Here is a 15,576-nt window from a genome sequence, read left to right as displayed (position 1 = left end):
GTAGTTGTCTTTTCTTGTGATGTCTTTGTCTGGTGTGGAATCAGGGTAAAACTTTTATGAATGTAGGCTCATAAAATGAATTAAGAAGTGTTTTCTCATCTTCTAAATTTTAGGAGAGTTTTAAAGAATTAGTATTCTTTAAATGTTCGTAGAATTCATCAGTGAAGCCATCTCGGCTTTTATTAGTGGGTAGTTTTTTCTTTACTAATTCAATCATTTCACTTGTTATAGGTCTGATCAGATTGTCTAATTCCTCTTGTGTCAGTTTTGATAGTTCATATGTTTCTCGAAATGTTTCCATTTCGTCTCAGTAATCCAATTTGTTAGTGTACAATTGTCCATAATATTCCTTTATAATCCTTTTGATTTCTGTAAAATCGGTGGTAATGTCCCCTCTTTCATTTCTGATTTTAGTTATTTGAGTCTTTTCTCTTTTCTTGGTCAGTATAGCTAAAGGTTTGTCAATTATGTTGATCTTTTCAAAGAACAAGCTTTTGGTTTCCTTGATTTTTCTCTGTTGACTTTCTGTTCTCTATTTCATTTATTTCCACTCTAATTTTTATTATTTCCTTCTTTCTGCTTGACTTAGGTTTGGTTTGGCCTTCCTTTTCCAGTGTCATAAAGTTTTTTTGAACTTTTTAATGCCCCTATTAATAAATAATAGGGGCATTTAATAGCTGTAAATTTCCTTCTAAGCACTGCTCTACCTGCCTCAGATTTGAGAGTTTCCCAAGCTTGGAAGTAGGGAAGTGCTGTCCCAATTTAGACCCACAGAGGCAAAAGCATGACAAGCAGGACGATTTTCATGGGAGGGGTTCCCTTTGGACCTTCTACCTCTGCTTGCTGTCAGGACTAAGTGCAGCAATGCTCTGGGCCTGACCCGGCCACAGAAACCATCCTATTAATAACGCTCATGGCCTGGATCACATGTGGAATAGATTCCAAACATGGCTGGAGCAGAGATCCTTCTGTCCCCCCCAGGAGCTGTCCCCAGAGCCCATTTACCCCCAGACCTGTGTGAACCCATGGGACTTGCTGTCGTGACTACATACTCAACATGTGGGTGCGTGGCTTTTACGTGTGAGCAGAGAGAGCTGTCCTGTCTATGAATAGGATTGACCCAAAGGAGCTACTGAGAAGTTGCTGGAGAATCAGGTGGACGCAACAACAATAAAAGATGGGGGCACTAGAATCCTGAAGGACTCTTAACTCAGATTGCCTCCCAAATGCCCATCAACTCCTGATTCGTTTGAAAGGAGCCGGAACTGGAAATATGAGACACTGTTGCCGGTCACAACTGCTGCGTGAGAGCATGTGCAGGAGCCCCGGGACTAGACAGAGCTGCACCCCCCGCCCCGTCTAAGACCATATGGATACTTATGTAGTTTAACTGATACTTTGGCTAACCACCCAAACGTACCATGGTCAAGGTGAATGAATACCCCCAGCTTCAGCTGAGACTGAGAACCCCCTGTAGGCGCTGCTGTGCCAGTGCCTTCAAGTTTAGAGTTGTGTTGCTTTGATTTTGCCCAGAATTCACCTCCTGCGCATCGTGGGGAGGGAAGTCCACCTTCCCCAGCTCCGCTCCTGAGCCCACACCTGAGGGGTAGGTGCAGTCCAGACCCTCAGGCTGGGTCCTACAGGGCCCTCGTGGGGACTGAAGCGCTGAGAAAAGCTCCCGTTGCCATCACAGGATAACGGTGACCACGACGATGACCACGCGGTTATATTTAGCAGGGTGGGATGGGGCCGTGGCTGACCCACATCGGGCTGATATATTTTGAATGATGCATGTGAGGGCTGAGTTCGCAGTGAGTCCTGTGGGCTCGGCACAGGAAGGATGGCAGCTGTGGGGGTCAGGGGGTGAAGGGGGAGACCCAAGATAGGGAGCTGGAGCCCAGAGCAAGGAGGGGCCGGTTGGGATCCGCTGGGATGGATGAGATGCCCATCCAGGGGGAGAAAAGGAAGGAGCAGTCAGCAGGGCAGGGAGGAATGGGGGAAAAGAAAAGAACCCACGTTGCAGAGGACCCATGTCTTGGGCTCAGGTCTTAGTCGTGCAAACAGAGGGGCAAGCAGGGTGCTGCCCTGGAGGGCGCCACTGAAGCCCTGCAGGGGCCATAGGCTGGGCAGAGTCAGAGAGGAGACGGGTGAGGGAGAAGTTAAGGAAGTGATTCTGTCTTGCATTTAAGATAGGAGAAACCCTGGCCTATTTACAAGAGGAAGGGAAGGAGCTAGCGGAGAGGTTAGGGCCCGCAGAGGGAGAGAGGGGTGCCCCGGGCGTGGGAGCCCTCAGTGGGCAGGGCAGACCTTCCAGCAGTGGGGACCAGGAGCCTGCAGACTGGACTCACCAGCGCTGCATGCGGAAGGGGAGGTGACGGATGGAGGGAATTCAGGAAGGAAGAAGACGTTATGTTCAACAAATGTCCGTGACAATAGCAATGTTCCAGTGTGGGATATTTATTCCAGTGTGTTTACACTACGTTCATGTGTTTGACAATATCTGCAATACATATTTTAACACGTAGCAACATCATCACATGTAACTTTGACTACATAATCAACATTTAAGTTTCCCTGCAAATTTACGCTAAACACGGATCCATGGAATAAACAGAGTAAATCATTCTTAAGCACAGCTTAACCATCCTCCATCAAACCACTTAAAGAAAATCACTGCTACACATTTGATTTTGCATTTTCTAGGCAGTATTTTCCTATGCTCTTTAAGACAGAAGCATTGAACCTCTGAAGAGCTAAAATACAAGTATTTACATACAACATGATGGGAAGTGTTTCATGATATATAAATTAATATAACACAAGTTACTGTGTAGAAAAAAATAAACGTATGGTGAATAAATACAGCTTTATATATCAAGTCATATGTGGAGTATAAAAAGTAATTCCTTTGTATATACATATACATCTATATATATATATATATAAGTGTATGTGTATTCCAGAGTATAAATATCATATGTACTTAAATATTTCATGTGAAGGAATAGATCACATTGCATCTGTTTTCAGTTCCGTAAGTTAAAATACTGATGGCATTTGGGGTTCCCTCTGGTTGCCACGGACCCCAGGACCTTCTTTCCGCTCCAAGGGTAGACACACCAGCAGAGCCCAGGCTCTCCTTCCAGGGATGTCTCGCACTGCAAAGAAAAGAAGCAAGGTCAGAAGCAGCCCCTGTGAAGCTGAGAGGGTGGTGGAGCTCCGTGCTGCCCAGTGCCGTGTGGAGGGCGTGGCAGCTGAGAGCCAGGCCATGGGCATCCCCAACGGGCCGTGACCATGACTGAGGGCAAATCCTACACCGTCCTGGTTCCCTTCGTAAAATAGAGACTAAGGGCAAGTGCCCAATGCAATAAGGATGTCACGCTTGTGTTGAACGGTACAGCGTGCGCACAACTGTCTGCTTCACGGCCCCCACGGCAGAGCTGCTGAGCCCAGAGGGAGCCTGCCCATGTGTGGCCAACCTTGCTGTCGTATCCCCTGCCAAATTCCTTGTTTGTTATAAAGCACTTCCTGGTCCCCAGTTTCCCCCAGAAATATCCACAGAACCTAGGCTTCACTGAGTCCTAAAGGGCTCCTCAAAATTAGGTCTTGGTTTGTTTAATCTCACTTATTATCTGGCAAGCCAAAAAAATGCTATTATATTTAATTATAAAGTTATTTCCCTTTGTAGGGAGAAAAAAAGTAAGAGATGTCCAAACAGATACTCACTTTCCTAAGTAGGACTGTCCTGTTCCTCTCTATTACAGGTGAGACACTGAGATCCAGAACGTGAGGGGCCTGTGAAGGTCCCCACCTGCTGAGATTTGCTAGCTGGTGGAGCGACACTCAGCTCAGGGTCCCCGAGTGCACACGGGCTTTGAGCATGGAGCTGGTCTTCAGGCTACGAGGGGGCTAGTGCCTCCTACTCCCAGAGGAATGGGTCTTGCGTAACATGATCTGTTACGTGGTTTTACGTTGCTTATTACTTGGAGCTGGACACCCTGTTTGTCGAAAGGCTGGCGCTTGGCTGGGGTGTGGGCATCAGGGGCTGTCGCATGAGGATGCACATACCTGTTTGCTGTGATAGAATCCATTCTTGTTGCAGTTTGGCAGATAAAATTTGTAAAGTTTTTCTCCTGCCTTCTGCTGCTCCCTGGCTAATCTGTCCAGCACTTTGTAGAGTTCTCGCTGGCAGGGCTCCTGAAAGAAAAATTTGACGTTGGGATAAATGACAAGAAACAGTGTATTATTAGCCTAAAAGGGGAGTGGATGTAAGAGGTTTTGTGTGGGCTCTGAGGACAGGCCTGGACCCACTTTCCCTGGGCCTCACTCTCTCACCTATAGAAGGAGGGTGGTTAGTCTCTGTTCTGAGTTGTTAAGATAAAGGATGGGAACGCCATGCCTTCCCTCACTGAACATTCACTAAACACTTGCAGGAGACAAGAGCATCACCAATGCCATGAGCTCTCCGACTCTCCTGCCCGCCGTGAGTAATTCTGGCATCAGTCATCTGGTTGAAAGGAGAGTGGGCACAACTCTGTGAACGGAGAACTTAGTAGCAGAGATTTCTAAATTTTGAACAACGTTCCTCTGTAATCTACAAGGTTAGTTCACATGAACCAAATTCGTTGAGGATTAAGGCGTTCAACTGGACAATCTGAGATAAGCATGAACTTTTCTCTATTTGTCATCAGTTCAAGCTTAAACTCTGAAGTGTCTGGAAAATGGTTCAATCTCCACTTTTCTGGGTCTGCATGTTTTTAGAAGTGATTTTCTTTCTTTTTTTCTCAAATGAACCCAAGTCACTCCAACTTTGATTCTTTGTCGCCCTCAAGTGGTAGGACTAAAAACATACATCAATTAAGATGCTACAAGGGAGTTAGCGCTTAACGGGGATAGAGCTTCAGTGTGGGAAGATGGAAAAGTGCTCAAGATGGACGGTCATGACAGATAGTGGCAGAATAATGTGACTACTTAATGTAACTAAACTTTATACTTTAAAATGATTAAAATGCTAAATTTTATGTTGTGAATATTTTACCACAATTTCTTAAAAAGTTGGGGGAAGGTGGGATGGGGAGGAGGATGTTAAGAATAGCTCAGTGCTCTTTAGACACTGCCAGTCTGATACCCTTATTTTAGAGATGAGCTCAGAGATGTGAAGTAATGTATCTAAGGTTGCACAGCACGAACTGCATTTTCTTTCCATCCAGAGGGCTCCTCTGCTGAAAGCCCTTGGGTTAAAAGCTCCCAAAGCTAAGCTGAGAAATGTCTGTTAGGCTTTGGGAAGGAACTTGTTTATATCCAGGGCTCAGGACCGGACCTGCAGGGCCCAGCAGATTCAAGCTAGAGGCTCCACCTACCCTGAGGCTCTCACCTTCTGCTTTTTGATGTCGGTGATCTCCAGAGCCCTCATGCTCTCATAATTATTGATGGCGTTCCAGAGGATGGGCAGGTCCTCACTGGACTCAGCCATCAGGTGGAAATTGTCCAGAAGCTGCTCCTGGGTCATCTCTGAGCTCTCAGGGGACATGTTCTCTAGGGTGGCAGGGTCCTTTCCCTCTAAAAATAGAAAAACGAAAACCCATGAGCCTCCCACCGAAGAATCATCTGCACCTATGCCCCCCTCCCCTGAAGCTGCTTCCCTTCCCACAAAACCAGACTGGGACAGGGTGATCATGCTGACCCAGAGTTTTTCCTACTCCCTCTTTAAAGTAACTTCTGATGGCTTCCAGGTAGAGGGATGACCCAACAGCAATACCAATGGCAAGAGTGCCCTGTGTTTCTGCTTCTAAAGTAGCCAAATGCACATTTGTCAAAGCCCGGGAAGAGCCCTGAGAAAGCCATGGATTACAATTCAATACCTGACCCCATCCTCAGCTTTCCCATCCATAAAATGGGCATTTTAGTAATTCCCTGTGAACAGGTGGTAGGGTTTGTTTAGAGGTGGGGTCTAGATTGCAGCTCTACCCTCTTCTTTTCCAGGGGCTCTGCCTTCCCACAGAGTGACTTCTTTGCAACCCTGGGAAGAGGGAGGGTCACCAGATTTCTTGCAGAGTCCTAGGGTTTGGATCTGGTGCATGGACAGAATGATAGAGAACTGGCTCTCCTGAGGGAACCCGGGGGGACACCCTCTCCTTTGAGGACTACAGAGATGACTCTGAAGGCAGAGAACCAGGAGGAAAACCGTCCCCACCTTGGAAGGGTGACGCGCTCCAGCAGATCCCTATCAGGGCATAGAGCCACAAGATCGCGCCAAGAATCACGGAATCACTGGACATACAGCTGCCCCGACAGGGAGGTAGTGAGAGGGGGTAGAGGTGGGTGTATTTCCTCTGCTTCCCACTACAAATAAATCACTGCTAAGTTCAGGAAAGTTCTGATTGTCAAGTTCTGAGGAGGCAGCACACACATCAACCACTGTTTTTCTACGGCAATGAACGCAAGTGAAGTTTTTAGCCTGAACTTTCACATTATGTTCTGTAAACATCTGGGAAGCACATACTGTCTGCACAGGACATACATTTCAAAGGACATTCCAAACACCTCCCAGGAGGCCAGCAGTACAGGCTCCCACTGAAGGTCTTCCCGGAAACTAATGCCCTGGCAGGGAGGGGAGCCAGGGGCGCCTGGAGTGGCACCCTGCTGCCCAGGCACCCCATCACCTCCCTCTTCTGGGTTTCTATAGATCAGTGGGCTGCCCAGGTGGTCTGGGCTCCCTCCCCCAGCTCTCCCACCAAGTTGTGTGTGTCCTGCCTTATCCTAAGCGCCCCCTGCAGGACCACACAACGATGGAGTTCATCTGGGTGACAAATCCTTTCCCCTTACAGGTTTTGGCTGCAAGTTCTGAGCCTGGCCGGGTTTGCTCCCCACTGGCTGAGGACTTTGGTGGAGCCCCAGCCCCCTGCCCGTCCCAGTCCCCCACCCCATCTGTCCCAGGGGAGGGATCCGGGCAGGGAGACGATTGGTACCTGTGGCCTCGGCGCTGGGCGCGGGCATGCAGGCGCCCTGGCCGCGGGTGAGGGCGTACAGGGGCCGAGGCTCCCCGGGCAGGGCGCGGCAGCTGAGCCCATGGGCGCAGCGCGCAGTGGCCACGCCGCATGCGGCGTCCAGTGGCAGGGCGCACGTGGGGCAACAGCCGCAGCCGGCGGGCCGGGTGAGCTCCGGGCACGAGGCGGGCACGGGAGGGCAGAGCGCCAGCCTCTCGGCGGAGCAGGGCGCGCAGCGCCAGGGCTGGGGAGCGCCAGCGGCTGAGCCGAGCTGAACGGCCAGCGAGAGCAGAAGCGGCCAGGCGCGGACAGCGGGGACTTGGGGCATCGCCAGGCAGCGGTGACGGTCAGGAGCCGGTGCTCACTAGGCGGTGGCGACGGCGCGCTGGCCGATGCTGGCTGAGCGGTGGCTGATGCTCGCTGGGCGCCGGGTGCGCCTTATGAAGGGCGCCGGCCGGGCCACCTGAACCAGCGGTTAATGATTGGCGGCGCCGCGTGCTCGCGGCCGGTGTTCAAAATAAGTTTGTTTTGGTTGTAGGCGCACTGCCCTGCGCAAACCGTGGGTAGAAGGAGGGCAAACGGTCCAGGTTTCAGACTGTGTTTGTCCTGTGGTTAGGGTTCAGACCTGGAGCCAAAGTGCAATTCCAGCCAGGAGCGCACAGCCAAGTGGAGGGTGGCGCTTGCTTGTTTCGTTCAAGGGGCATATTCAGGCTGAGTCTGCCGGCGGTCCCCGGAAGACCCAGGGAAAGCAAGAGAGATGAGCTGGGCAAGGCCAGCGCATTGGCCAGTTTTCAAGTGGGGAAATCAAGGCCCAGGCAGAGGAAGGAAGGATGGGCTTAGATAGAAGCCAGGTGTTTGAAAGCCCTGGCGGCTTCTCAGTGGCAAAGCCCAGAACTGTTTCTCCCTCTGCAGAAAGAAGACCAACGGGCCCCTTAACTGCTGTCTTGAGAGCCTTTCCCAGGAGGAAAGAAGAAAGGAAAGGGGCAGTTCCTCCCAGGGCTGATGCCACGCTCGCTAATGTCTCCACAGCCCCCAGAGACCCACCTTGTTAACTGAGCTTGCAGAGAGAGAGGGACTCAGAGCCATTCAGAGACAGGGCGAGGGTGCAGAACCAAGCCCAGACCCCAGCTTCCTCTGACTTTCAGCCTCAGACCAGATTTTTGTCAGGAGTTGATGACCAAGGCTTTCTCTCTAGTTAGAATTCCTGTTTCTGAATATCCTCTTGAGTGGAAAGAAAAATGTCACTGTACCTTCAAAGACAGTGAGACATGGCCCTGCCCTTGTCCAGGTACTGCAGGTGCCCTCACTGGCACCCGGTCCCTGGAAACCAGGCAGCTATTGACAAGAACAAGGCAGCTTTATATTTACTGATGGAGAAAAATCTCCAAGGTTTGTAATATTTTGCAAGTTAAGTAAAATTTCCAAGTGAAGTAAAACTAACAAGGCACAGAATATGTCATTGTTTGTGTACAAAAAAGTAATATGAATGTATATGTCACTGTGATTCTAAATGTATTGAATATTCTGAAAAGAATATGAAGAAACTGCTACCACTGCCTGCCTTGGAGGGGAGGTGTGAAATTAGGTGACTGGGAAGACACTGGGTTTCCCTCCACACTCCCTTTTATCCTTCTGGATCCACATTATCTAGTAAATACGATATTTTCTTTGTTTTTTTGGTATTATCAGGTACTTACATCATCAGTTATATTATCTATCTCAAAAAGAAACAAATTGAAATTAATTTACTAGCTTTTATTTCTAGTTACTTCACTGTCTCTGTGGCCTTGGGAAAGTTACTTGCCTTGTGTTCTGCCACTATTATATCAATAACTTGTCACCCCTGCCCCCCAGCATGTCCTCAGGAACAATCAAAATAAGGTTGGTGAAAACAGTTGCAGTTGGATGTTCACGGTCATGTTGGTCATTATTTTTACAAAGCAAAAGGTCAGTGTCTGGTTCAGGAGCAGACCAATGGTTTTGACTTTTTTCACTTTATTTCTGAGGTGAGTTTCTAAAGGATTTCATTTCCCCAAAAGAATTTGTGCTCTGAATTTTCTCTCTGGACTTCCACAATTTAGAGTCAGCATGCCCACTTGAAACGTTTTCTTCATGACACACATGAAAGAGAGAATCATCTGGTAAATATCTGGGGCCCACTTACTGTGTGCCTGGCGATTTGCCAGCCCTGTACAGTTCACCCAGTTGTGCACTCGCCCGGTGAGGTCTTTCCCTCCCTCTCCGAGGTCTCCATCCTGCATGTAGTGGAAATTCCTTTCCTGGTGAATCGATTTCCCAAATGTTTCCTAGGCTTGCCTCATAGCAGCAGCAAACCAAATGGCCACCAACCCAGAGAGAGCTCTCCCTGCTTCCAACCCCGTCAACACAAATGGACAGGGCTCTTCCTCGAGGCCTGTGTGGGCCGTCTGTCCCCTCTCTCCTGTGAGGGTGAGCTGCCCTCCCCTGGAAGGTCAAGAGGTGGCTTCTCCTGTGCTCATTTCTGGGTGCATCCTGAATCCCAGGCCCCACCTCCCACTGGCTGGCATCCACAGCCTGGCCTGGCCTTCCATGCCCCCCGTGGTCTGACCCCAAGGTCTGGCCCCTATTAGCATGAGGGGGCGCTCCTGCTGGGGGCACTGAGCTGCAGGATGGGGCCGGGAGGGAGCCCCTCCCTACGTGTCATAGACTCGGAGCCTCCACTAATCCCAGCCCTGCAGACTCCGGCTCATTTTCCAGGCTTAATGTCCCTTCACCCCAACTCAAGAAGAAAATAAACCACCGTCATACCTCCATGACTTTCTTCTTGCTGTTCTCCATGAGTGAATTTTCCTCACCCTACCGTCCACATCCCCCTATAGTCCACATCTCCCTACCGTCCACGTCCCCCTACCGTCCGCGTCTCCCTACTGTCACGTCCCCCTACCGTCCGCGTCCCCCTACCATCCGTGTCCCCCTATCATCCATGTCTCCCTACTGTCCACATCCCCCTACCATCCAGGTCCCCCTATCATCCATGTCTCCCTACTGTCCACATCCCCCTACCATCCAGGTCCCCCTATCATCCATGTCTCCCTACTGTCCACATCCCCCTACCATCCAGGTCCCCCTATCATCCATGTCTCCCTACTGTCCACATCCCCCTACCATCCAGGTCCCCCTATCATCCATGTCTCCCTACTGTCCACATCCCCCTACCATCCAGGTCCCCCTATCATCCATGTCTCCCTACTGTCCACATCCCCCTACCATCCAGGTCCCCCTATCATCCATGTCTCCCTACTGTCCACATCCCCCTACCATCCAGGTCCCCCTATCATCCATGTCTCCCTACTGTCCACATCCCCCTACCATCCAGGTCCCCCTATCATCCATGTCTCCCTACTGTCCACATCCCCCTACCATCCAGGTCCCCCTATCATCCATGTCTCCCTACTGTCCACATCCCCCTACCATCCAGGTCCCCCTATCATCCATGTCTCCCTACTGTCCACATCCCCCTACCATCCAGGTCCCCCTATCATCCATGTCTCCCTACCGTCCACGTCCCCCTCCCGTCCGCATCCCCCTCCCGTCCGCGTCCCCCTACCGCCCATGTTCCCCTACCGTCCACATCTCCCTACTGTCACATGCCCCTACTGTCCACGTCCCCCTATCGTCCACGTCTCCCTACCGTCCACGTCCCCCTACCATCCGCATCCCCCTACCGTCCGCGTCCCCCTACCGACCACGTCCGCCTATCATCCACATCTCTCTGTCATCCACATCTTCACGGTGTTGGTGAAGATGTTCTGCCTCTTTTCCATCCCTCAGTATCCACCTGAAGTTCCTCTCCCCTGAGAAGCCTTCCCAGCAGCTCCCAGGTAGAATGAGGTGCCCCCTCTGCGTTCCCGAAGACTGTGACAACGGGTTAGGGGCACTGTAGCTGAAGAGCTACATAAACCTGCATTCACCTGTGTGTCTCCTGCCAGGCTGGGTGGGCAGGGGACAGGCTCACAGAGGCCCCTGCCCCATCCATGCCCAGGGCACTAATGGTGCCCCAGCCCATCCTCCTAAGGACTCTAGAGTCCAAGAGCCAGGTACTCCTGGCATGGGAGCAGGACGTGGCGGGGGGATGGGGAGCCGTGGTCTCCTATACGCGAACTGTAGGTACCCAGCGCCTGGCTGTGCTCGCCAGACTTGCCAGGGGTCCTCCCCAAGAGCTCAAGAGGTAGGGCTTATCACACCAGCTGGGGGTGAAGCCCCCCTTTGCCCAAACCGAAGCTGGTACCCTTCATGCTGAACCACATAGACACCTGATGTAAGGAAGAGCCAATATTATCTGTGTGTGCAAGGGCAATTGGGAGTATATTTGGGGGGACAGGGGTGAAAAGTAGCTTTGGGGGTACATATGGGAAGTTTTCAGTGCCAGCTACAGAATCTGTATCTTACCAACTAGGCAAAACAAAGCATTACACTCGTGGAGCTCCAGTGACAGAGAAGATGCCTGGCACTCTGTTTCTTCACCGCGCATTGTAAAGTTTCTGCCTGTAGAGGAAAGGAGACCACTGTTGCCATCACAGAAAAGCAGAGGAGCTGCATGTAATCTGGGCAGTCCCTCTGTGTGGCCCCAGGAGAAGACACGACCTGAATGGGGCTGCACACGGCGTCTTTGCTGCTAATTTCATGACACTTCACAGCACACCACCTCGGGTTGCAGCTCCAAGAACTCAGCTCCAGGAGTTCCATCAACCCCTAAAGGGCAGGCGTGGGGGCTCCCCAGCAAGACCGCCTGTGCTGGCACCTTGGATTCCACATCCTGCATATACGTAACCTCCCTGCGCCTCAGTTTCCGTGTCTATAAAATGGGGATAATGCAGAGGCTGGCACAGTCAGCCCTGCATAAACGTGAGCTGTCACCACCATCCTCAGCCACAGGGTGCACTCACAGAGCAGAGGATGATGAAACTGCGTGGGGCCTTCCGTCACCTGCTGTTTCCAGTTCTGCCTCCGTGTTACGAGCTGCTTACTCACCACCAGCTGGAAAATTGGGCAATCGCTGCTCTGAAAAACAATGCAAAGGTCAAGGGCAAAATCAGATTTTCAAAGGGAGAGAAGCTGCAATCCAGGGGAACCTCCAAGGGAAGTTGTTTTTAACCTGGGGAGAAAAACACAAAAAGATGTTCTGCCGTGTTCTGAGATCGATGGACACAGCGAATGATGCAAATCTTGCAAAGGCCTGGCCTGCTGCCCGGCTCCTGAGCAATGAAGGCCGCCGCTCCGCAAACTGAGGGCAAGTCTACTCCCCCTGCTAAGCAAAGTGGAAAAGCAAACCTCGCTTTTGTCACGTCAACACAGCCCAGATCCTAAACACTGGAGCTCAAACAGTGTGCCCGGGGCGGGGCCGGTGCCCAAGGGCCCCGTGGAAAGACCAGGGTTTAATCTCTACTTTGGCAGGTCACCCACCCTGCATTCCCATTTGGGGTGCCACTGGGGCTGGGATACAAGTGCCAGACACGTGGATGGCGCTCAAGGGTAATCACTCCCTTGCCCTCCTCCTGCACCAGGGGCCTCAGTCATGGTCTAGGCCAGACTCACATCACCTGGGCCTGGATAGAAATGCATACTCCCAGGTCCCACCCAGACCCTTGACCCAGAAGCTCGGCGATGGGGGCTGGCCCTCTGTTTTCACGAGCTCTCCAGAGGACCCTGATGCTCGCTCAAGTTTGAGGGCATTTAGAAGACCCACGCCATCCCACTGCCACTCAAAACCACACCGTAAGAAGCTGGCAGCGGAGAGTTCAGGGCAGGGTAATGGATAGAAGAGTCGTTGCCGTACTTGGGTGGGGTGGGCAGCATGAGGCGATGGAAGAATCTTGGAAGGAGAGAAGAGACCTGAGCCGTCCCGTCTCGATTCTGCTGCTCACCCCAGATGAACTGTGTGAGTCATTTCCAGCCAGAATTCACTGCCCCGTGTAGCAGCAAAGAGTCTGCCCATGGGCTACGGGAAATCCCTAGCCTCTCTGCTATGTTAGGCATAATGTTGTATGGTTAAGCGTTGATGATCATTTTTTGGTGATGAGTTCTGTGGTTTCATAGATGGTTAAAAGTGTCCATGACTTCAATGAGGAGAAAAGACTGCTGCACCAGACTGGGCCCGTGATGTCCCGCAGGAAGTCCACACTCTCCAGCTCTCTGCACAAAAGACCTTAACATGTCTATGGACACATCAGTCAACCTCAAACATCCGGATCCCCCTCTCCAAGCCCCATCGAACCCACACAGGGGCAACAGGATGTCTCCCACCCACAGAACTCAGCAACAATGTAATACTTTATTCATGCCTTCCAGGCATGAGGTTACACAACTCTGCTAATTCTCTGACCTGGGCAAAGGGCAGGGACCCTGGGCCGGCAAGTGGGGGATTGCCTCCTGCATTACAATTTCTAGTCCATCACATAGGGCGCTGTCACCTACATCAAGTGTGCACATCATGGGGGCATCTCACGCTCATTACAGCATGAGCATCTGTGGGTGCTGTCACCAGGCAGAGTGAATAAGTGTTCTTTTGCTCCACAAACTTTTCATCGGTTGGTATTGTCAGTATCTGGATTGGGGTCATTCTAATAGTTGTGTGCCTGTATCTGTGTTGTAATTTGCATTTCCCAGATGAAATGTGAAGTGGAGAATTTTTTTATGTGCTTAGCTGCCATCTGTTTATCTTCTTTAGGGATGTGTCTCATAAGGCCTTTGACCATTTATTAATCAAGTTGTTTGTTTTCTTATTTGGGGGTTTTAAGTGTTCTTTTAGCATTTTAGCCAACAGCTCTTTACTAGATTTGTCTTTTGCAAATATTTTCTCCTGGTCTGTGGGTTTTCTTCTCATTCTCTTAACATGTTCCTTCACAGGTCAGAAGTTTATCATTTTATTGAAGTCCAGCTTATAAATTTTTGTTTTACTGTGTCATGTGTTTGGTGTTGTATCTATAAAAGTCATCACCATACCCAAGATCATCTAGGTTTTCTCCTAGGTAATCTTCTAAGAATTTATAGTTTTGCATTTTACATTTAGTTCTGTGATCCATTTTTTTTTTTTTTTTTGTCGAACACAGGCCTCTCACTGCTGTGGCCTCTCCCGTTGCGGAGCACAGGCTCTGGACGCGCAGGCTCAGAGGCCATGGCTCACGGGCCCAGCCGCTCCGCGGCACGTGGGATCTTCCCAGACCGGGGCACGAACCCGCGTCCCCTGCATCGGCAGGCGGACTCTCAACCACTGCGCCACCAGCGAAGCCCTGTGATCCATTTTGAGTTAATTTTTGTGAAGAGTGTAAGGTCTGTGTCTAGATTTTTTTCTTTTTTTGCTTGTAGATGTGTAGTTGTTCCAGCACCATTTGTTGAAAAGACTTTTCACCATTTGTTGAAAAGAACAAACCATTTGTTTGTTCCAGCACCATTTGTTAGTCTGCACTGTATTACCTACACTGTATTACTGCACTGTATTACCCTTGTTCCTTTGTACAAGACCAGTTGATGATATTAATGGGATTCTATTTTGGGACTATTAATGGGATTCTATTTTGGGACCCTTAAACTGCTCCACTGCTCTATTTGTCTATTAATTCATCAATATCACACTCTATGCTGTAGAATTATACATTTATATGTCATAATCTATTTACTATAGATTTATAATAAATCTTGAAGTCATGTAATATCAGTCTTCCCACTTTGTTCTTCATCAATATCATGTTGGCTATTCTGGGTATTTTACCTCCATATAAAATTTAGAATCAGTTTGTCGATATCTACAAAATAACTTAGTGACTTTGATTGGGATTGTCTTGAATCCATATTTAAGTTGGGAAGAACTGACATCTTGACAATATTGAGTCTTCCTAACCATGATTAAATTCCATTAAATTTATTAAATTATTTATTAAATTCTTCTTTGATCTCATTCATCAGAGTATTGTTCTCCCCATGTAGATTGTGTACATATTTGCTTACATTTATACACAAGTATTTCATTTTGGAGGGTGCTAATGTAAATGGTGTTGTGCTTTTAATTTCAAATTCCACTTATTTATTGCTGTATTCAAAAGGGATTGAATTTGGAGATTGGTTCAAGATGGTGGAGTAAAAGAATGTGCGCTCACTCCCTCTTGCGAGAGCACCGGAATCACAACTAACTGCTGAACAGTCATCGACAGGAAGACACTGGAACTCACCAAAAAAGACACCCCACATCCAAAGACAAAGGAGAAGCCACAGTGAGATGGTAGGAGGGGTGCAATCACAATAAAATCAAACCCCACAATTGCTGGGTGGGTGACTCACAAACTGGAGAATGCTTGTACCACAGAAGTCCACCCAGAGGAGTGAAGGTTCTGAGCCCCACATCAGACTTCCCAACCTGGGGGTCTGGCAATGGGAGGATGAATTCCTAGAGAATAAGACTTTGAAGCCTAGGGGGGTTTGATTGCAGGACTTTGACAGGACTGGGGGAAACAGAGACTCCACTCTTGGAGGGCACACACAAAGCAGTGTACACTTCAGGACCCAGGGGAGGGAGCAGTGACCCCATAGGAGACTGAACCAGACCTACTTGCCAGTG

General features: G+C 49.8%; 1 protein-coding gene across 1 annotated transcript; it reads right to left on the bottom strand.

Annotated features, from left to right (window-relative positions):
* Positions 1-2,991: 2,991 nt before the first annotated feature.
* IGFBP1 (insulin like growth factor binding protein 1) lies at positions 2,992-7,316 on the bottom strand. Its single transcript, XM_007447026.1, has 4 exons — positions 6,969-7,316; positions 5,375-5,559; positions 4,069-4,197; positions 2,992-3,158 (listed from the first exon to the last, which is right to left on the bottom strand). The coding sequence occupies exons 1-4, from the start codon at positions 7,312-7,314 to the stop codon at positions 3,027-3,029; spliced, it is 792 nt and encodes a 263-aa protein (XP_007447088.1). The 5' UTR covers positions 7,315-7,316; the 3' UTR covers positions 2,992-3,026.
* Positions 7,317-15,576: the final 8,260 nt, after the last annotated feature.

This window comes from Lipotes vexillifer, unplaced genomic scaffold, assembly GCF_000442215.2.
Source record: "Lipotes vexillifer unplaced genomic scaffold, Lipotes_vexillifer_v1.1 scaffold1359, whole genome shotgun sequence".
Taxonomy (NCBI): Eukaryota; Metazoa; Chordata; class Mammalia; order Artiodactyla; family Lipotidae; genus Lipotes; species Lipotes vexillifer.
Note: the sequence above shows the minus strand (reverse complement) of the source record. Positions and strands in the feature narration are given on the sequence as shown.